Source organism: Vigna unguiculata, chromosome 5 (genome assembly GCF_004118075.2).
Source record: "Vigna unguiculata cultivar IT97K-499-35 chromosome 5, ASM411807v1, whole genome shotgun sequence".
Lineage (NCBI taxonomy): Eukaryota > Viridiplantae > Streptophyta > Magnoliopsida > Fabales > Fabaceae > Vigna > Vigna unguiculata.
The window spans coordinates 44,060,630-44,084,650 of record NC_040283.1 but is presented as its reverse complement, the minus strand read 5'-3'; the positions used below and the strand labels follow the sequence as shown (position 1 = coordinate 44,084,650).

Here is a 24,021-nt window from a genome sequence, read left to right as displayed (position 1 = left end):
AGGGGGCCTCACAAAAAACTAATTACAATTTATCTAAATATAATGTAATTATACTTTTTTAACATCAAGAACAATTAGATCATTCTACATTTTTATCTATTAAATTTAATTTTTTTAGTCACAACAGTTAAATTCTTCACAAATTTTCACAAAAATTATTCTTAAATCCACTCCACTATCACTCTCAAATCCATAAAAGAAAACAACATAAATATCACCTTTTAATCGACCTAAATCAATCATCTCTCCCTCAAATCATCACCCACATAAAAACACACTTTAAAACTATTTGCACAGTTCAAGCCTTTTTTCTTTTTAAAAGCAAACTGACAAACGACCAAGTGAATTTTGTAACTATCCGATATTCCTTACCTTTAAACATAAATGGAACCTAAAACTTGAAGGCATTAATTTTTTTGAACTAACGCTTTTTATTTTAAATTAATTCCGCGTAATCAATTTTCATTATCAAAGTATTTATTTTAATTTTCTTCTTATTCAATTTTCTTTGAGCAAAAAATACTAAATGTAAAAGACTAAAAATGAAAACTCACCACTGTAACATTTTAAGAGAATAGAAAAGTACAAATTAAGAAAAGCTAAATATTAGATATCTTTCAATAATTTTACATAAAATACGTTTTTATTGATCTAACAGTATTGTTTTATCAAATATTATCGAGGCTGAAAGAAAATGATATTTTTTATGTAATACTATATAACACGTTCATATTAAGGATCATTTTAGAATAATATACAATTATATATGTACAGACAACAGATTTCGATCCAACGGCTAATCGAGAGTTAATCAATAACATAAAACTGATTGAATTACATCGGGTATAAATTAATTCCTCAAAAAATATGGATCAGAAAATACGCACGCACCTGAGGGGAGAAAACAATACAAAACAAAAACAAATACTACCATTTAGAGTGTACATAAAAAATGTACAACAGGAAGATGGGCCCATATATCAATTTTTCCCATTACGTTTAAGTCCTTCAAGATAAGCCTTATCAGAATTGGTTAGGCGAACTTGAAACTGGGCCCATTCACTTTTGCATCGGGCTCGGACCTGAAAGGGTATTCAAGAAAAGTATTTGATTCAAGAAAAAAGGTTATTGCAGTAGTATCTTAGTACAAGTATACAACTAATATAACTGTTATTACATTTGCTACAATACGTGAATGCATATGTAGCGCTCGAACAACTTGAAGGAGAAACCAACAATATTAAGCAAAAAATAGTGTGTGTATATATATATATATATATATATATATATATATATATATATATATATATATATATATATATATATATATATATATATATATATATATATATATATATATATATATATATATTCACTAACATTCTTAGACAGAAACTATACGTACCAAATCCCCAGGATTTTTTCCTTTGTCAGCCTCTCCCTGAAAATTATGCATAATATCCCAAAAGTTAAATTTGGAAATTAATACAAAATTTATTGTACAAGTAAAAGGTCATATGTGCATTCATGGGGAGTAGAACTTGGCAATAATAGTATAATCATGCAAAAAGATAATCATCACTCTAGAAAATGCCCCTACATCTTTTACCTTCATCTTTTCGTTTACCTTTAATAACTATGAAACAATTCCAACCACAACCCCCCGGCCCCCCTCCCGTCCAAAAAAGGTGAAAAGCAGAAAGAAAACAAGAATGAAGGAAAATGCCATCATATGTGTATAAAAGTAAAAAGTATAACAATAAATGGAAAAACAATTCCTATTATTCTCTCCAACGTAAGAAAGTGCAATTCAATGCATGAAGCTCCCACCAAGTCAGCCTTATCCTGCAATTGGAGAGGTTGTTTCCAAAATTTGAACTACGGACTTCCCAAGTCACAAGGCAACAACACCATACTATATCGTCAAGGCTCATTATTCCTTTTCTTTCTGACAAAAGTGACAGAAATTTTAACACAACAAAGCTTTGTATATGTAACACTCCTCACCAGGAAAAAAAAATAGCAAATGTAACTGTTTGATGGAAGCATTGGGGTTCCATGGATACCAATTCGATGTTTTAAGAGAGCACTTAATATGCATAATCATTTTCATTTCAAGAAATTATGTTTCCTAAGAATTGTGGTACTTGAAAATATCAATTTTGTGAATGTTATAAATGTAGTTCATATTCTCAAAGATTATTGGGAATGTTAGGCAATGTTTCATGAGTACGCTTTAAACTTTCGCACTTTCATGAAATCTTGGTTTCCCATACCTCTCATGAGAATGCTTTGTTGGAAACACGGTTAAAACAAATTCCGTAAAATGTTAAAATTCTGAGAACCCTTTACCAAAATTCCGTACCAAACATGGGGATGTAATATTCCCAACATATGATTTCTGGACAACTTATAGGAATCTCTCTACCAACCCCTCCCCCAAAAAGGAATCTTGAAGAGATATTAAGGCAAATTCATGGCTACATGTTTATCCTGAATACATGTCCCCATTTTTAACAAGCGTACAATGGCAACAAAAAATTTTGAACCTAAAATTTTGTACGTATTGTCCAAACCCGTCACTATAATCAACATAACAAGGTGTAAAACACACTAACTTGTGATAAAATACTGGCTATCAGATTCAGAAGGAATGTCAGTATCAAGTGCAGAAATACTCGAGGTCTCTAAAGATATTTTTCGGAATTTCAAATTTCAACTTCAGTTATTTTTTATTTTTACATAAGCCCCTTCAAAATTTTAACACACCTTCTCCCCTCTCCTCCGAAAAAAATTAAAATAAAATAAAAAAAACCTTTCATCTTAGTTTAATCTCTTTCCAATACGAACCACTCGTTATTGAAACCTTATCCAAATCAAATTCTATGACACAAAACACCAAACTATACAAGGTTGAGGAGGTGAAAAAGAAAAGAGAGAAAAAAAAAATAATATGAAGTTAGAGCAACTAAACCTAGATATCTTTCACACGTATTTTGTTATGCAATAAAAGTATATTGGTATTTTCTGCCTGGCCAAGCAAAGCATTAGCAGCCTACACATACTCCCAGTAAGTAGATGCATTTATAAAAACACACTCAATTTGAAATTATATAATCAAAGAAAATAAGTGGCCCTGAATATACTGTAAGCTTGTGAGCTAACCTGCCTCCCGAGAGAAGGAATTCCTTGATGAACAATCCATTCTGAATCAATTACTCCAATTTTTTCGTGTGCTGGCTGCAAAATGGATTCAAATTAAAGCCAAGTAAATCAAATTGCTTCTAAAAATATTTTATCTAGGCAGAGAGATTGTAGCCCCATATTTTCTATTCAGCATAAAATACACAGGCTTCACACTCAAAAATAAGCTAGGACAAAAAAAAGGTGGTACTGAGGATGCCTCTTCAACTAATTCAAGAACAGAAAAAACAATGAAATGCATTTCAATTTCAAGAGCTACAATTGCCCATAGTCCTGATAAATTAATCCATATAGTAACTTAAGAAAAAACATAAGCCAAAATTCATTAATATGAACAGAAACACAAACACAGTAAGCTTACAAAACCAGGATCACTGTGTTAAATAAGTTCAAAAGGCCAAAAATAATTTATGCTTTAATTAAATTTTTTAATCGTATGATGTATTCACATAGCTTTCTTTTGAGTTTGGCACCTGAATGCATACTTGACCAACTAAAGCATACGGACCTTCCAACAAGGCTAACAAAAAGGATTCGAACACTCTTCAGTAGGGAGGGTTAAAAGTAAATAGATAGAATTACTGACCTCTACACATCTTCTGAGAGCAAAGTCCAGCCCCCATCCATGCACTAGATCATTCTACAGAAGACAATTGGAAAGCCATCACTAAAATTACTAAGATTATGCATCTATCGTGCAAGAGAAGATTTACCTGTTCATCCAGCAATGTTACTATAACCAATAAATGTGACAAGGAAAATAAAATATACCTGAATCATGTGCCACACACAACGCCAAGCTTCACGAGAAAAGACAGGTGCCATAATTTCCACAAATCTAAAATAACAGAAGATATAATAAAATTAACCAAGTAGACAAAGGTAAGAAAAACTAGGTAAATGCTATTGCAATACAACATTCAACTTTGAAGCAGGGTGGAAGAGAGGGCATACGCAGCACAAGGAGGCAAATGTGGATCACTACACCAGCCTGGTTTCTCTTCTGTAACCCTATTTGGCAACACATACAAAAACTTGTCAAGACTTAAGAACACATTTGAAGGTATGACAAAGAGAGCCTTATTAGATCAATGACTAAGGTAGCAAATTTAGAAAGAAAAGAACAGCAAAGGAATACATGTGAACTTCTTTGTCACCCCTCCTTTTTGTCATCTCCCATGTCAATCCCTTATTGGGCTCTAGACCAGGTTGAGAGATCTCCAAACCATATTTTTTCACTAAATCAATATACCTAGTGAATTGGTGAATAGAATACAGTTAGTTAATCAAACTAAAAACTGCATTAATGTCAAATTTGAGCTAACTAGACAGATGAAAATAATACCTGTCTGCATTGAAGTGCTCTACTCCAAGATCTTCATCCCAAATAAAAATATACTCATAAGCTGCCACTATATCAGGGTGCAAAAATCTTTTAGCATACCACCTGTACAACATCAAGTATGAGAAAATTGTATAAAAGTAAAAGAGTAAAGCAACAAGATACACTCCAAAGAATGACAAGGTCTTCTAATTATACCATTTAGTTTGTTTCCTTACGCTAACATGGATTGCATTCTTTGACCACTCAAATCGATCCCATCCACTAGTCCGACCATCATAATGAAAGAGCAAAATTGCAAAATCATCAGAAAACTACAGAACAATTTGATAGTCAGCAATTTGGAAAAAATATGATATGGTAAATATACAAATAAAAAAGTATATATGAATATTTGAAAGTAGTAAATCTCTATAACCTTCTTCACTGCAGCATTGATATTTTGCCTCTGTTCATAGCCAACAGTGAATGTAACTAAATACTTTGGCTTTTTCTTCAGATCCTGCAGCATTCATGGTTTCATTAGAAGATTTGCAAGATATCAAAGAAATAGACATGTAACATGTCTTCCCTATCCACATTGGCTTATCAACATGCAAACCTCCTGACACACTAACATGCAATGGTTTCATGCATGAATAAAGCTGCATAAATACACAATTGAGATAAGTGCACATCTCTAGCCAATATGGACATGCAAAGCATGCGTCAAGGGACATAGTTTTGATTTGCCTCTGATATCATGTGAAACTTAGATGGAAGAATGAAACAGATGTTGCTATATGTCACTCTCTGTTTTACCAAGATACACCCACCATCACAACAATAAATGAACTTTGGGGTTCGATCAAATTTCTTATTTGTAAATTGTAAAACTATATGAGACTTAACAGCTACAAGCGACAGATAAATTCTTGCATCATAAACAACTGCTTATCAACATACCTCACTAGGTTCGCCCCATAATCTGCGTAAATAAAAATCAGATTCTGATACAACAATTCCAGGGGGTAGTGATTCAGCTCCACGAGGATTTGACGCAACAAATATCTGGGAAAGTGACAGTTTTGAATCAAACGTCATTTGCTTGATAAATAGTATGCTACCAATGTAAAACAAGTGTCTGAAATGCATAGCCACGATGCTGCAAGAATCACATCTGGAAGAAAATAATTCTAGAGAGTAGTTTAATCATATAAAAAAATATTTGACACTGCCTTATGGACGAGACATAGGTAAAAGCACATTAATGTTTATCTAATTGCTTAAGTAATGATTACAAAAACAGACTACTTCCAAAGTTGATAAGCTCCTGGTTCAAAAACACCAGCACCCAAATCCTTGTTCTAGAAACAAGTACAAAATGATAATAGTTCACATAATAGAACATTTCATCTAATTATATAAATTGTGCACCAGTTTCACTAGTTATGCTAAGTTCGTGAATGCTAGCACCTAATAATTGTTTTATAAGCAATATATAAGTTTAGATAAGTTTGAATAAAGGCTTACTTTCATTTTTTTTTCAATGAACAAGCATATTTTTACTTGTTGGAATTATTAAAGGTTGGGACAAAAATTCTTCGGGGGTGCTTTTATCTAATTATGGAACAAGAACTTAAATAATCATCCAAAAATAAATTTTAAAATGTAAATCAATTAAAATTACAAATATTATTAAATTATATATAAATAGACATTTCGATTAATACTTCTTAAAATTTTGATAGAATAGGACTTAAAAGGTTTAGTTCATGATATTTTCAACTCCAAAAGTTAGCCGTGAAAGAAAGCTTAGCAGCACAACATATTTTAAGTAAGATTAACCATGGCCAGGAAATGGTAATAACACACATAGATTAACCAAACCTTTCTAAGAAACAGTTTGACCTAATATATCAGTGCTAACAAACAAGTAACCACCAAAGGACCTCCCTTAGAAGGCATTAATTGACTTCAACTTTCTTTTCTGGGAATATAAGCCCATTGACATCCTTCTAAAGAATAAGCATGGAAATACCTTTGGTAATTTAATTGACCCTAAGACTTCAAGATTTTTGGTTCCTGAAGACTCATCGATAACAGCAGGAGATCTTTCTACTTCAGCCGAAAATCTCTCTATTTCATCTTCAGCTACAGGTACATCAAAAGAATTCACTACAGGTGATGAAACTAAGCTAATCTGCAAAATTATAACAAGAGAACAAAAAAACAAATTAATAGGATGATAAATGTGAAACACAACATTGAGAAAAACTAAAGTTGTAGTTATTACCTTCCTCAAATGCACAGATGAAATTGAAATACCAACAAAAAATCCAAAGGCAATTCCCATGATAGCTGTGACGAGAATCCGAGTACTTTCATTTGCTCTTTTAAATGTGCTAAAAAAGAGATTGTAAACTAAATTCATAAATTTTGGTAGAACAGATACAAGACATTTAAGATGTTTAAGATACCAGGTAAAGGCAGGCATTATTAGTAGTTACTCTAATAAATAAAGTTATCCTTACCCTCGATACATTATTGCTGTCCAGTTAGTATCGACCACAATCAAGTGAAGGTATGTATCACCCGGAAAAGCCCCAAATCCTCAAGCAAACACCGACACAAATATAACATCCTTCAACAACCAAAAATGAGACCAAGTATAAGACACAAGTAGAGTAGTAGCCTGGTTGAGTGTGCATTTTCTATTTACTTCCTGTACATGTATCTATCTGCCAGACTTTCCATCCAAGTGGAGGCACTCGCATAAACCCAAATTACATTCTCAGAATGAGTGTGAGTGAGTGCGTGAGTGTCTGATAGATATAGAGACAATTAATATACAAAACAATATAGATTTTCAGCAGCATGTTGAAGACATTGAGACCAACAGACAGCATCAAGCATTTAAAACCACGACGATAGTGCTAGTGGTCAGGAACTTTGCATGACGCCACAAGTTTAAACCTCGTTATTACTAACAGTATCATTCAAAAAGACAAATACAAATAGATCAAGCAGTTTAAAGAACAAAGAGAAGCCTGATGCAGTTTTAGCGTCACTACTTCACTGTACTCATTACCGATTAGTAAGCATTTGTATTTTCCGAATTCTTGTTCTCTATTAAACTTTCAAACACAAGCCGTAGCATACGCCACGACCTACCACAGCGCAAGTTTCCCCCAAAACGAAAAGCAAAATCCACTAAACGAACAAAACAAAACTAACGTAGCGTCAAACAACCACCGAATATCACAAACGCTAAATATCAGAATCGCTTCATTGATCTACGTCACTGAATCTCACAAAAACAAAAACAAGAAACAATATTTATTCACACCGTAACTACCGTGTTCCTAAAACGACAGCGAAAACACAGAAAACTGAATTCAAGAGCTTCCACAAACACTAGCGCGGAATACAGATTTCACAACTGGTCCTTCACTAATAAGGAAAAAAGAGCTTACAGAATCGATTGTAGAAACGCTAGGGTTGAAGCTCGCCTTCTTATTCGATACTGATCAAAAGAACAAAACGCGATCGGTTTATTTGCTGCGAATAATCACACATAAGCAAATGGAGGCACTGCCATTCTCTCAATGTCAATGATGTTGAGGCTGTGTTCTGTAGCCTAAACTGAAAATTCCGCTCTGATAATTTCGTATGACGAAACTACCCCTGCCTTAGTTTTTCTATTCCCCCTTGTGCTTATTTTTTCTTATCAGCCTATGACAGCGTGCCAGATGGTGAACACGTGTGAGTGACCTGATGAGTTTGATTTTGACTGGTCAACTCACTCCGTTGGATTGGGTTCCAGCCACCCATCCAACGGTTCAGAAGCGTCCGTAGGATCACCTCCCCTTTTCTTTATTGTTTCCTTTTTGAATTGATCAGCAACACCTCTTTTTTTATTAATTACATTAATTAAAATTAATAATATTTTCCTACATTTTTTTTTGGTATTGTGTAACATCTTATAATTCCTTAAATTAATGATATTTCAATAATTGATTGAAGTTCCTTCAGTTTTCCTTCTCGATCAAACTATATATAGATTTTTAGTTATGTGACGTCTTATTCTTCCTTAAATTAATTGTATTTAATAATACATAATTAGAAATTTTATCCAAACAATTAATAATGATAATAAATAATAATAAAAACATGACATAAAAGTTTTTATTACTGCGACATAACATGAGAGTTGATTGCTTGGTCTGTTAACCTGTCATTTTCTCAACAAATTTATGACTGCGTTGTTAAGCATCACCAACCTATCACAGTTTTAGACCGAAGTTCAGAAACAAAGAACAAAAGAGTATCATTGAGTCATTGTATTTGTAGCTTAGTATTTGTAGTTTGGATATAATCCATAATTAATTTATAATATAATTATAAACTCTGTCATTTTCTTATCTTAGTCTTTAATACAAATAGACAATATTTTTGCTGTTTCGAATTTCGAATACACGTGGCCAACAAAGATTGTGGAAACCAGCTCAAGCCTTTCATATTTAAATATAAACTTAGGTTAAAATATTAATCCTCCACTTGATAACTTTCTTCTTCCTTGTTTGTACTTCTAACCCAACATAAAAAAAACAAAATTCCATTGTTATTCACTCTTGCAAGAGAATCATCAGTTTTTGGTCCTATTTAAACAAACTTCTCAATAAATATTTATTGGAAAATAAAATAAGAAGAATAAAATTAAATTTAAGTTGCATATAACTAATTTAAAGATATTCTATCATTTATTTATAAAATATTTTGAATTTAAATTGATGGAAATAAGCTATTTTTAATTAATGAGAAAAATTATGTTGTTTTATAGTTTTAATTCTTTATAAATGTGTGAAATGTTAATCTTAATTGGTCCAGGGTGTTATAAGCCCACTTCATTTGTTTTTTGAACTTATGTATCCAAAAACATTGACGATTTTAAATTGATAATAAATAACAAATATTATAGGTATTCTGTCATGAGTGCAAGACCTTCCCATTACCTCGCGCCACAGCAAAATAAATAAATAAATAAATTGTGGACCCAATTCCCATGTTTTTCTTTGGCTGATTTCAACCTTATTATAAGTTATCACTACTGAAAGTGATATTAAAAAAAAAGATTATTGAATCACTTTATTATAAAATATAACAACCATCAATGAGTTAATTAGTGATCTAATTTCCATTTAATTAAAAATTAAAGAAAATTAATACAAAAATTGTGAAGGATAAGGACGAATAATTAAATAATCGAAACAACTTTTATCTAAATTGCTATGTTACTGTATATTTTTATATTTTGATGATCAAAATTTTATGTTTAAAAATATTATACTCATAAATATTTTTGATAGAGATTTTGTAATTTTGTAAATAAAATTTAAATTTATTTAATTGCAAAAGTACAACTATAACTAGGTAGTTATTCTAAAAGGTCGCTTTCATTTTATAAGAAAAATGTGATATTCTCTCGGAAAAATAAATGGGCTTAGTTTTTTATTTATTAAAATATAACATATTATAAAATGTTTTCACAATTCTTTTTATCAAAATATGATAAGATTTATTCATATGAAACAAAATGATTTTTTTAGTAATTTAGAACATTGAAGTGGCACACTCGCATCATGGACTTATGTGATCCATTGGTCTAATCACAAATTTGTTCGCTTGTATGAGATTTTATTTTATTTATTTTACTTCTGAAGTTGATAGTTGCAATTAAAAAAAAATGTTAAGAATAACGAATATCCTAAGACAAAACAGCAATAAGACAATAAACTCAGTTGGTAAACTGGTCCATGAAGAGAGTAAAACTTGCAATACAAAGTTGGGAATTTCTTTTGCAACCCATATGTTCTTTCTGTACCCCTTTCTAAAATTATAATTATATCTATGTTGTAATTATGGTTTCTACGATGTGCAATCGGTCAATATTCCAAATTATACATTCCATAATACAAAATTATATTTAAATTGTATAATTCGTAATATAAATTTATATTTTTATTGTATAATAAAATTGATTTTACAAATTATATTTTAGATTGTAGAATCTATAATATAAAATTATATTATAGATTATACCGTTCTCGATACAATTTTGAAAGAATATGTAATATAAATTATATTATAGATTGTACAATCTATAATATAATATTACATTTTAGATTAAATAATTTATAATGTAAATTATTAAATTTTGATTGTATATTTCGTAATGCAAAATTATATTATAATAATGTACATGAATTGTAAAATCTAGAACTTATATTTTGGGTCTTTTATTATTGATTTTCATCTTCTTCTTGCATTTCATATTATTGCGATATTTTCATTTGTTATAATATACATTTATGAAAGGACATCGGGTAAAGGTAAAGGAAAGTACCGGAGTGTTGTGAAATAGGAGGAGGGAAGTAAAAAGATGACAAATTTGACTTTTTTTTTTCTTTTACTTGTAGGGTGACATTAAGAAAACATGGAGTTGCGGTAAGAAAACATCTGGTGCAGGAGGAATTATGTGACTAGTGTTAGAAAATCGGTCATAGTTTAGTTTCTGAAAAGCTCAATTTCAGTTGTTTAATTTTAATTATTTACCTTTTTTTTTAATTTTTGAAAATTTGAGAATTCAGTCAAAACACCAAAAACTGTTGTGAGTTTTTCACTAATAAATTGAAGCGAGTCTTATTAATATCAATTCTTTCAAATTGAAAAAAATAATTTAATTTTAAATAATTGATATTAAAATAATTATTATTTTGAGTAAAAAGGAACTCATGCAAATAATTCTTGCTAAAACTACCTGTTTAATAAATATTAATGTTAGTGAACACGTTTATTTCGCGGTATCATTTTGTACTTTCAGAAATCATAAGTTTTGAACATTCGTGATTTGTTGTTTTCTGATTATCAACATTTGTCTCCTTTGAGTACCATGGACCACATGCATGGCACAAGAAATGAAGAAAAAGAAAATAGAAATCTATGATCCTCTTTCTACACAATTTCTCTAAGCCATGCGCTCTGTTTCTCTGTTTTTCAATTTTAATCAACAGATCGAATCTTAAAACAAGGACAAAAGGATTGAAATAGAAGATGGTAGTTAACCTTCATAACTAGATTTCAGTCAAATGTTTACACTAGCAAGGAAATGTAGAAGAGCACAAAGAATTCGGCTCTAGGAAATTGTGGTCATCGTCTACCATAATAGTCTCTTCCACTTTGAAATTCTAACTAAAAACTATCATCTACACAAGCTTCCATCACCCACATAGTCTAAAACTCCATTAGATTCCACAATGTGAAGACTAATGTAGTTGTTCACTTTCCCAGCTTACCTTGGAGACAACTCTTTCATGTTGTGGGAAATATTCCTACAAGGTGAAACCAATTCTCATTAGTTTTATCGAAAGAATGGAAGCACTTATGGAAAGAGAAAATAAAAATACTGATAATAATATAACTCTAAGTTAATGGAAGAAATATGCAGAAATCACCTCCATCTTTTTGACAAGTTCTTTTGGTGTTGGTGCTGATACAATTATATGGCGTGCAGTGGGACTGATGAACCCTTCTTCCACTGCTTTGTCAATGAAAGACAAAAAGGTATTGTAGTATCCATCAACGTTCAGCAACCCCACCTTTCAAAATCAAAACATTGTTAATTTTTGTAATTACTATTGTAATTCTTCTTTTAGGATGCAATAGAAATTTAATTTAGCTTTGTTGGAGGGGTAAAAATACAGAACTTTGGAGCATATACCGGTTTATCATGGATGCCAAGTTGAGCCCATGTTATCACCTCAAGGAGTTCCTCAAGTGTCCCATAACCACCTTTATGCACAAAAAAGGATATACATTACCATCATGCTCTCTGCTTTTTTCTTTTATGGTCAAAATAATGTCTAGAAAAGGAAATATATCAAGTGCAGTCTTGTTAAAAAAAGATGTGAGTGCATCATGTTTTTTAAAATGACAGTCAAAAATCTCAACAAACTTTTTTTTTTTAGAAAAAAAAACAGGGACAATTCTTGTTACTCATGGTGCATGTTTGGGCACATCCTATGTTAGCCAGTACAGGATATTCGAGAATCTTGGAAATTTCTCGTGTTAAAAACTCTGTTGATAAGGTTCGGAGTTTTTTGTATTTTCAGTTCTTGCAGAAGTTTCATTTTATTTTAGTAACGTTTGTCAACTATTATTTTTCAAGAAGTGATATTTTTAAGTATTTTGAAAATTGAAAATACTAAGCAATTGTTTTCTTTTCTAAAAATAAATTAAATGATTCGCCATGTTGCAGAGCCGTCCCAATACAATAAATAAAAAAAGTTTATTTTGATGCCGATGAAAACGTTTTCTTTTTCCATACACTATGATTTTGAATTGACCAGTCATATGTACAAATTTTGTAGTGTGTAACCCCGTTGAGAAATCAAATAAATAATCGTACGGACATCAGACTTATAAATTTTTAATTTGAACATTTTTTTCTGTAGGTGAAAAATACTTCTATTAATTATAATGATTTAACAATTTAAAATAAAAAATACATTTAAAGCATGATATTTATCATCAGAGATATTGCTATTCACGTGTGTAACTTAGGTCTTCATAGTGGCCATGCTCTAGGTTTAGGTTTATGCATTTAATGTATTGAGTCAAAGTGAATGAAATCTCAGAAACAAGCAAGGATCTTACTGATATTGAATCAGGGTGACATGGCAGGTGATGTTAATTATTTGTTAATGTGATTAAGAAGTGATAATAATGGCATAAGATAATGAATGTTGTACGAACCAGGTAAGGCAATAAAGGCATCAGAGCGTTTGGCCATCTCTGCTTTTCTCTGATGCATGTCTGCTACCGCCTTCACTTCCCCCACTGTTTCTCCAGTGAGCTGCAACCAAATGAGTGAATCCAAATTATCACTGAAACAGGTTCATAGAGATGTAAAGTGGAAACAGCTTTTGCGCGTGAGAGAGAGAGAGGGTTGATAAGCTAGAATACAATTCAATACTACAAGAAACAATGCATGCCACGGAATATGAGGAAGCTGGGGAGAGGAGCGGTGCAATGATGAGTGTTGCAGTGTTGGCAGAGAAGTGGGCTCAGTTGGAAAATCATATGACCACCCTTTTGCTCCTCGGGGAACCAACAAATAAGTCAGAATAGAGGAACAGATCAACCAACAAAGTCACTTACTTTCTCAATGATACCAATTAAGATGGGGTGCTAACAGAACCAGAAATGCTATCAGAATCTAAAGGGGTATATGGGACTAGGAGAGAAGGACAAAATGCTTCAGAGGGGAAAGACCCCAGATTGCCAGGTGTATTCCTATTCAATATTCAATATTCATGGATAAACCAACCCTTATAATAAATAAATAAATAACTATGTGACTCATGAAACTCAAATAATACACCAGTTCTAGTTCCTCTCACTGAGAACCGCACATGAATCACAATAAAGGACAAGAGTGAAGCTCAGATATTGGGATAACAAAAATATGGTGGAAATTCACTTGAAATAGGGTGTGTGTCAAGGAATTGGAACAAGAGCATATATATTGTGGTGAGATAGGGAAAAGATGGAGATAATTCTCTGTGTCCCCCCTGCATATGTGTTTGGTCATTTTCTTTTTTATTTCCAAGGAAATGCTTCCAAAACTCCTTAACATTACCTCTCTTGGCATAAGTGTCTTGGGAATAACTCTGCACGAAAAAGCAGGACAAAAATCAGTTGACTTCAACAAATTAAATATATATAACATCATCAGACCAAACCAAGAACATGCTCACCCGATTACATGCCGACCACCCTCGTAAACAGCCTGAGAAATCAACCCCATCAAACCAATGCTGCCCCCTCCATACACTAGATCGATATTTCTCGACACCTTTTCAATACCAAACAATACAAGTATATGTGTGAATAGAATCGTGAACCTAGGAAAGATACGTGCTTTTTATATCAACAAAAAACATAAAACTGGACAATTCATGAAAGACGGAGAAGCTGATGTGAAAACTAGTTTAGAAGATACTGGTTTACTGTTTGCCTGATTGTAGTAAAGAGGTGTAAGAATTGAAAAATGGAAAGAAAAAATAAGACAAATTAAACAAAAGAGAGAGGTTGACGTAATTGAAAGTCATGAGTTGTTGTCGGAGAAGATAAAATAAGGAAAAAAGAATGTTAAAGTAAGAGATGAGAAGAAATCGAAATTATGTTGGAGAGAAGGGAAAGAGAAGGAATAGGAGAGTGAGAGGGGCATTTACTTACCAATTCCCTTCCAAGCTCAATAGCAGCGTCCTTGTAAGTAGTTTTGTTCCCTGGACTACTGCCACAGAAGACACAAATCCTCTTGAACTTGGATTGCTTCATCTCTGTTTCTTTCTCCATCTCTCTTTTTCTCACACAGAGGGAACAGGTTCTATGTCCCACACTGGACAAAATGGATGAGCGGTTGATGGTGTAAACGCGCGCCTATGCTATATATAACAGCAACACAGGCAAAGCCTCGCACACGTCCTCACCTCATCACCGATGATGACGCTGACTCACACAACTTGTACGTAGACACTGAGGGAGACTTGATCCAATGATGTATGTGTTTTCTACTTTACCATGGTCCCCTCTCTACCACCAATCAAAGAAAAAAAAATAAAATGAAAAAAAAAACAAAAACAAAAATCCGTGGTCCTATCCTATATGAAGATGAGATGATTGTGGTAGCTTGTGGGTTTAGATTTATTAATTTTGAGGGCATGGAAATGGATTCAAATTTCAATGACTAATGACAGCACCAAGCCGTTAAGGATATCCTAGAATTTTCAAATGTCAGTTTGAAGTGAAGCACACATAATTACCCGAGACCCTTCAATAGAGGCATTGCCGGCCTGTCTAGTACCTTGAGATGTAACTTCGACATCGAAAGTTGACCAAATATTGGGTAATGTTCGTTCAACGTTGTCATAAATCTAATAGATATGTTGATTCTTTTAATTCTTAACACAGAGTTTGGAATGCACTGTTTGTGAAGAAAACACCCTTTCCCGCTCCACCGTTCTTGCTTCTTCACATTGTCTTGGGAGCAGCATCTTCATCTGGGTTGACTTGTAATCTAGTACTTTATCACATTCGGCATCCAACTAATCCTGTCCACCCACCCACTCCTATTACAATCTATCCCTCTCACACACACTTCCTTCTATTTCTGTTATAACAATTATTTTAACACAGTGCTACCATTCCCCATTACACAACATCTACATCATATAACATTATGTCATACCATGTAATGTGTAACATGTTCGACTTCCCCAAAATTTTCATTATACACACGTTTCATTCTCATGCTGGCCCATCTCCCTTAATGCGAACCTTCCAGAAAATTAGCATATCATTCACATTCTAATTCATGTACCCCCCACTCTTATTGCTTAGTAATTTCTTACGAGTGATTCTAAATATCAATTTTGCCATGATAGTTACATCTCCTGCATACATGGGCCATCCTTAAGGAAACTTTTCACAAACACGTTGCAGGGGTAATACACTGCCTCCAAATTTATTCCCTCTTTAGTATACACACACCAGTTTGTAATTAAAATGGTTTATTACCTTATTGGTGTGTAAGATGAGCTAGAAAACCTAAAGTTTGGATGGTTTTGGTGAATTGATCCGTGCAATAATGCATGTTGAGCAGAGTTTAAAGAGAGGACAAATAGTGAATGTGTACCTCTCTGACATTGGTGTAGCATGTGCCATTCGCTCCCAGCCATTGTTTGAGAAGAAAATTGGGACAATGGGTCAGAGTCCTATCGGAAAGAAACATCTCAGAGACCAATAAGAACTTGACGCCTCTAACACCCATCATCAAATTGGTTTCACCAAATTTGGAAACGTTTAATCTGTCACACACTCTACTTTGATGCTACCCTTTCTGTCTCCCTCTTATATTACAACCAGCCAAATTTTTTGACTATGTTAATCAACTACCAATAATAAAGTACGTATCCCATCTCTTCTCAGATAAGATGTGTGACATTATGTTGGCAAACAATTCTCATTACCCTTCACTTTCTTTATCCTTTGTTGGGGAAAGCATTGCACTCTGTTTTTATAAAATTCCCCCCTCATCAATTTTATGCTCTCTGTTTCCGAATTCAACTTGTCTTTTCATCGCAATAAGTGATCTAACCAGAACCACGTAAAATTATTTCTCAATATACACCCATTCTTCTAACCCCACTTGCTCAATTTCATCACAAACATAATTAATATATTCTCAATTTAGGTTTTTACACGTCAAAAGTTATTAATTTGATGTATAGCTTTTATCAATGGAGACTAAATTTAGAATTATATATATGAGTAAAGCATACACAACTCTTTAAAAGTTTATTTAATTCAAAAATCAAACTTCAAATTAATCGTGCAATATTTTGAAGTAACTATTATTAGTCTAATGTATTTAAATTAAAATCAACCTTTTTTTTTTCTTTATGAATTGAAGGTCAGAATTATTAACCAATTTCATTATGAATTGTTTATTCTAATAAACCTCTCAAATCATGTAAACTAGACATTTTAAACTTTTGAAAATGGTTAATAAATTAATTCTGGACTTTTTTATTTGAAAATTAAGTTAAATCTTCTTGTTTTTTCTTTTAGGTGTGAAAAAGTCTTTAGAGTGGATTCTAAGGAAAAGTACAAGAATTTTGACTCATATCAGAAATTTATACCACTTTAAATCCAAAATCTTGAAACGAATTTATGGATATTTATTTTATTCTAACATTAACATGGTTTTCCACAGATGTTGAACTTTTTTCACTCGGTCGTCAATGGTTCTTGGTGCAGCTTTTTATCATAAGAATCGATTGTTTTCGATGATCGAATTGTAGTCTGGAGAAACATCTTCAGTGGCAGAATCCGTCGACTGTCGATGGACTACTCGAGCTGCTTTCGCGGCGAGAGCCAGTATCTGTGCCGATAGGGGACGGATTGGGAACGGGCCCTTCGAGATCTCTTTCCTAGATGTTCAGATGTCGATCAGTCGACTCAGAACCGGTATGGACAAAGAGAATCCGACTGTTTAATAGCTATTAACTTAATTATAGTTAATGTAGGATTCACATTTGAATGTCCAATATAATGTTATTAGTACCAAATATTACTTGATGGTTTAGTCAAGTTTTAGAAAATCTCATCCAATGCAACCCATTTTTAATTGTAATGTATATATGCTCCAAAAATTTCTTTGGTGGAGTGAAGCTGTGTTAACACACTCCTCTTTGGTCTTTGAATTGGAAGGAGACATCATCTGGTGCATCTGGAAGCAAATGAATGATTGAGTTCCTTGAGCAACTAAATGGTGGGAATCCTACTCAGATAATCATCCACGTACTATAGCTACTTACTAACCCAAATGCATCCCCTTTCCGTTCTCTTTATTCATGTCATCTTATTTCTCCTCATGCCTCGTAGATTTGTCGGTGCAGTTTTCTGAAATTTCATTTCTTTAAAGTACACTCATGTACAAGGTATCCATGCTGGGTCCAACGTTGTTCACTCATAAGGACACAGACCCTAGTTGGTTGCCTTCTGGGGTTGTGTCACAGATAAATAAAACAGTAATAATGGCACATGGCAATGGCATATTCCTATAATACACTCCCTGTTTATACTTTATACAAAAACTGTATTAAATAACAAAAGTAAATGCTAATTTCATTTCAAAACCAGTGCCGGTTTTACCATATCTGATAATGCATTCTCCAGAAAAAAAATAGCTTTCGGTCACACCACTCCCACAAAAGTGTAATTACATGTTTCGGACAGAACATTGGGAGATATGATTGCAGAGGTAAGTTGAGTTTATGTCTGCATCCTGTCATACTCGTAAGAGATTAAAACATTCGTCCAAGAGTTGCCTTTTCGGATAAGGCACACATCTCTTTCATCATATCGTTCAAGCAACGCAAGTATGAATACTGTTCAGCTAACCTATGCATATATTGCAACCCTGTCATGAACATGTGTGAGAAAATGGGGTCACTTCCTTTGTTAATCAAACAGAACTTGTCTATTTGTAAGAAAGTTTTGGTTCTTTGATGATGCCAACGTATGCCTAATCGAAACATTTCTATTTCTCACTTTATTTTTCCTACTACCACTAATCTTGCCGTGTTGGTAAGAGATCCGATGAATCAAGGGCAACCTTTTAATTTATGAGTTCACTTTTCAAGTCAAATTAAGTGTATATTAACTTTTAAGACACTATAGTATGATATTTAGTGATTAATTTTGTGAGATTGTTATAAAGCAAATATGGGAATGAGTATTACTTAAATGGGTGTTCCTTCAATACCTTTTAAAATATGGGGTTTTGTTATAAATCAACCCCTTGAAATAATACTTTTCAAATATAAATAATTTATTTAATTAGATTTTTTTTTCTCTTAATATAAATCCTACATGTCAAATAGGTTAATTAACTCGAGTTTTCACTCTCTCATTTCCAAATTAACATTTAAAATATATAAATATATACTTATTTTCTTTATATTTTTAAAAATGTTACAAAGTTAGTAGTTAATGAAATCTTATAAAAATAATTAATAAAAGATGGACTTAAAAAGTTATCATAAACATTAAGGTGTGTATTACTTACCCAACACTTAAGAAATGATCTTAAATTTAATCAACACAAAAAATTGCTTTCTAGGCTTCAAAATTTAAAACAAAAAGAAACTATAATATTTCACTCATTCAATATGAAGAGTAAACTTGAATTTAGTTGGTCTAGTATAAAATTGGAAATTAACATAGTATGTTGTATAAATGGGTCTTAATTAAATTATGAAGGTGTAATAGGTGATAAAGTTGGAATGAAGAGTAGCACATGCATAGATAGGATGATTGATATATATAGTGGTTGTCAACTTCGTGAATAAACAAAGAGTGCTCCGTCAACCACCGACTTGGAGGAATGTGTGTCACATATATTTATTTTTTTCTTCCCAAACACTCACTTCTCTCTCAATCACTCTCCAAACAAACCTATATGCTGCAACAAACCAACTTGTATACGTAATTAAACCCGCCTTTTCAATTTCTCATCCCGTTCATAAATAAATTTCCATGTTATTTAAATAAAATAGATTTTAAGTCCGTTAATTTAGAAAATATATATATATATATATATATATAATAATAATTTTATAAATCAAGTAAGGATCAGTTAAATTTAAATTTACCTTTTATTATGATGTTACAATATACTTTTGAAACGATCCAATACTTGAGGTATTGTAGTCAAGGGCAAGGGGAATTGAAGGGAGTGGTCGATTTTCATGGTGGGTGTCAATGTTTCGATCCGACTCAAGTCAGTCTGACAGTCATAACTAAGAACAACTATTTTGTGAGATATTGTCAATTTTAAAACGTGAAACAACGTCACAATTTTGTCCTTCAAAGGTGTCTCAGAGGATAGAGGAAAGTAATAGTATTTAAACTGTGTTTGACCTCAACTCCTAAGCGAGACTTATTGAGTGTACCAAAACATGAAAAAAGTTAAATGATATGTCAAAATTTGTGTAAAGATGTGTTATGTTTAAACTCAATTCTTAATAAAAATGTTTCTTTTGTTTTCTATGAATTATAGAGAATATGCAATTGTTTAAAGCTTAGTTCCTTTTTAATTAACAAATATAACTCCATACTTTAAGCATCATGGTGACATCTTCCATAGGTTTATCCAAAATATATACAATTTTTTAGCCAAACTCTCCACTTGGTCAACAATGTGTACACGTGTTGCTTTAAAAAATTGTGATTTAAACTCACTTTAAGTCCAGTCTTCGTTATGAATGAGCCTCATCAAATGCATTTATTGGTTATGCTTTTTTAAATGGTGCTTTATGGTTGGGATGACAACTTTAGGAAAACCATTTTTCAAATGGGATATCCTTTTCGCGTCATGTTACAAAATTTAAGAATGATAGAACAGTTCACAATACACTGTATTTAAGGTTGATGATACGACAACATGTTAGTCAACAAAAGGATTAAAACTATGATGTTCAAAGATAATTTTTTATGTTGGAAAATCATAATAACATTTAGAGTTGACAGAAAAATTAGTGTTATCAGATATCACCAGTATCAATATTTAGTTTTAACACAAAATTAGTGTTGGATTATAGTTGGCATATGTGTATTACTGGCTACTATCAACGCAATTTCTCAAACCACAAAAACTATTTTTCAAATTTTATTTACTATCTGAATCTCTTGTTTTATGTTCATCATTTTAGAATCATCATTCTGGATGGTAAGAATGAACGGTCAAAGTAAAATAAAAAAACAAAGCAATAGATTTTTTGACAATTTCTCTTTAGCTGTTCACTAATGTCCTCTTATATTAATCTAAACCATTTTTTTTTTAATTTTGTTTCTTTTTTTTTATTTATTTTTTCTTCTTCTTACTCATTTTCTCTCTATATCACTTCTAACCTAATAAACACTAATGCATTAATATTCACTTAAGTTTAAAAAAACATCGGAGGCTAAGAGGGTTACGGGGGAAATAGTTTGCTAAGAAAATAATTTTCTATGGCAATTCAAAAGCAAATTCAACACTTTTAGACCATCGTTTTTTTTAAACTCCAAACGAGCCGAATCATAGTTATGCATGGTGCATGCACTAATTAGCTCGTAATTAATCCATTTTGAGCAATGTTAAGTAAAACCCAATAAGGGTATTAGAGAAAGTAATTAACAACAAATAAAGCAACAGGAAAAAAAAAAGCATATAACAATCAATAAGGGCATTAGTTTTTTTTTTTTTTTTTTGAAGTAACAACCAATAAGACTATTAGAAAAAAGTGGAAACTACTGTTAGTTTCATTCTTCTTCTTTTTTGTCCATTTTCTTGGACAAACCAAACCACCACACTATCCATGGGATGCGAAGTACGATTAGGACTTTGATATCCTTCTTCACGTGCCGATGTGGTGACTTGACATTTATAGGATACGTTCATTTGTTTGAATATCACTTATTTTTCCGAAAACGAATTCTACAATCAGAGTGTTGAAATTAGGATTCCTTTCAGCAATATCTTTCTATTACTCTTCAAATTAAGCCTAAGATCAACATTTTATGATACATTATCATATCATTATATTAATTATTCTGTACGGAATATTAGAGAATTAGGAGTAATAAAAATCGTGTTCCTTTTGAATCAGGTGATCTAATAATGATGTAACGCAAAAAAATAATAGAAAAGTGATACTAAGGGAGATATATTTGTTAGTTGAAGATAGAGTTGCAGACATCGTTTTTATAGACAAACAGCCAAAAAAATATAATACCAATGAGATTTAAAACAATGATATTATTCTTGATTAAAAATTTTAAGATAATAAATTTATTAATCTTTATTTTTATATTGTGTTTGATTTTCTATTTTTAATCGATATAAAATTTAGACTCGTATTTGAATTTTTAACTATTGAAACAATAAAATTGAAAATGCGTGAAAATGTAGAGGGCAATAATAAATAATTGATGTGCATTGAAGTTGAATTGTTGAGATGAGAATAATAAGCCAATAAAAGATTGTAAGCGTTGCGCACAGAGTGTTGAAAGTTTGGGTGAGTCAGCTTCCGTGGAGGCCAACATGGTTTGCCACTTTCAGGCACTTGTCTGCTTCTTATCATTCTTCTTTTTCCTTGTGCTCTTTTTTCTTCTTCGTTTCATCTATCTTAACTAATTACTTATTTGACTAATAACACGCCTTTTAATCAAACAACAACACGTATTGGTCAATTCTTATATATCTATGTCTTCAATAAATCACTTTGTATTCATTTGTTAAGGAATTGACTAATATAATTATAATCAAATATGTATATGAGAAACATTTTCCTCATAACTAATATTTTTCAAGTGAAAGTTAAAGAAAAAAATGTAAGACCAGATCAATATAACTTCTAAAATGGGTTAAGAAAAAAATTATTGAAAATATAAATAACAATTAGACTAAGTTAAATTTAACGCTTTTTCCCATTCAAAATTTTATAATAATGAATTTATGATTTTTTTTATATGTTTTAAATTTTATATTTATTTAATGTGACTAATATGATAAATATTTTAATTATTTTTCTAGTTCCATGTTGCTGTAATAACTCTTGGAAGTAGAGAAGGCTTTGGGTGCATGATGAAGTGTTTTTGCTTACACTAACATAAGCATGCACAAATCTAAAACAAGACACATAACATCAAAAGAAAGCATCAACCAACTCCATAATTCATGTACGTAGAGAAATATATTGAATTTTACTCTGTTTAATAAAAAAATTGGCACACAGAATTAGATTAAGTCTTAATAAATAGAAATTATACTTTTACTCGTATAAATGACAAATATTACTTTTAATTTAAAATTTTAAAATAATAAATTTATGAGTTTTTTTTTTTTTCATTTTAACTCAACAAAATTATCTTTTAACATTTTGAAAAAAGACAATACATTTCTTTACTACATACTTTTTACAATGTGGAAATATCAAGAAGCTTGTAATTAACAACTAGCATCAAAGATCACGTTCCTAAATAAGAACAGGATCTCTCTGTCTGAAGTTTGAGAATAAACAATAGGTTTAATTTTAATTTTTAACTTAACTTTTTTTTCTCTCTCGTTGAGTGCATACAATAAAAAATGCAAGCAGACAAATGACTAAACTATGTAATGCATTTAGACCAAAAAGTGTAGAATTCAAAGTATCTTCCTTTCTGGTTACGAATGGAGAAGGACACCTGGAATCATTAGCGACCTTTAAGGATGGATTTATCGTATCATGAACTAATAGAGTTTAGGTTTTAACAACTCTTGTTGTTTTCTTTTTCGTTTTTTTCTTTCTATTTTCTTCCCTGTCCCGTCGGTTAAGCTTAAGCCAATTCCTAAGGTCAACGATAAAAACTCACATGCATTTACGTAATCGTTCAAAGAATGTGTCTTTACAACATCATTGGTTTTATTGGATGAAGATGGAAAAATAGAATAATTTGAAATATTGTAAGAGATAAATTTTAATTAAGATTAAATATGTTTTTGGTTCCTTAACTTTTAGTAAAAATTGGAATTAGTTTTTCTTTGAAATTTTGATCTAATTTAATCCCTCAACTTTAAAAGTATGTGAATTTAGTCATTTTAATCCAGTTTTGTTAAGTTTATTTGACGTTTCGAATGCGTTTCATGATAGCATTTGAGTTATTTACACCATTTGTACAGTTCCACATCGATGTTAGTTGAATGTTAGCAAAAATGCGTTCGAAATGTCAAACAAATTTAATAAAATTTGGTTAAAATGACTAAATTCACACTTCTAAATTTGGAGGACTGAATTGGATTCAAGTTTTGAAAAAAAAATAATTCCAATTTTCACTGAAAGTTGATAGAT

The 24,021-nt window shown here is 31.7% G+C and overlaps 2 protein-coding genes across 3 annotated transcripts; both read right to left on the bottom strand.

Moving 5' to 3' along the window:
* Positions 1 to 782: 782 nt before the first annotated feature.
* On the bottom strand, positions 783 to 8,211 carry LOC114185658. Of its 2 annotated transcripts, none has more exons than XM_028073521.1 (15): positions 8,002 to 8,211; positions 7,060 to 7,169; positions 6,822 to 6,949; positions 6,567 to 6,728; positions 5,492 to 5,596; positions 4,965 to 5,048; positions 4,745 to 4,860; positions 4,550 to 4,651; positions 4,343 to 4,456; positions 4,159 to 4,215; positions 3,976 to 4,042; positions 3,791 to 3,844; positions 3,166 to 3,240; positions 1,406 to 1,441; positions 783 to 1,082 (listed from the first exon to the last, which is right to left on the bottom strand). In XM_028073521.1, the coding sequence occupies exons 3-15, from the start codon at positions 6,879 to 6,881 to the stop codon at positions 981 to 983; spliced, it is 1,134 nt and encodes a 377-aa protein (XP_027929322.1). In that variant the 5' UTR covers positions 6,882 to 6,949; positions 7,060 to 7,169; positions 8,002 to 8,211; the 3' UTR covers positions 783 to 980. The 2 variants fall into 2 exon arrangements, with proteins under 2 accessions (XP_027929322.1, XP_027929321.1); XM_028073520.1 differs by having other exon boundaries at positions 6,822 to 6,930.
* A 3,415-nt stretch (positions 8,212 to 11,626) lies between these two features.
* Positions 11,627 to 15,060, bottom strand: LOC114183697 (cytokinin riboside 5'-monophosphate phosphoribohydrolase LOG1-like). Its single transcript, XM_028070810.1, has 7 exons — positions 14,825 to 15,060; positions 14,344 to 14,441; positions 14,226 to 14,256; positions 13,340 to 13,439; positions 12,306 to 12,376; positions 12,040 to 12,183; positions 11,627 to 11,916 (listed from the first exon to the last, which is right to left on the bottom strand). Exons 1-7 carry the CDS (start codon positions 14,942 to 14,944, stop codon positions 11,851 to 11,853), a joined length of 630 nt encoding a protein of 209 aa, XP_027926611.1. The 5' UTR covers positions 14,945 to 15,060; the 3' UTR covers positions 11,627 to 11,850.
* Between the last annotated feature and the right edge of the window lie 8,961 nt (positions 15,061 to 24,021).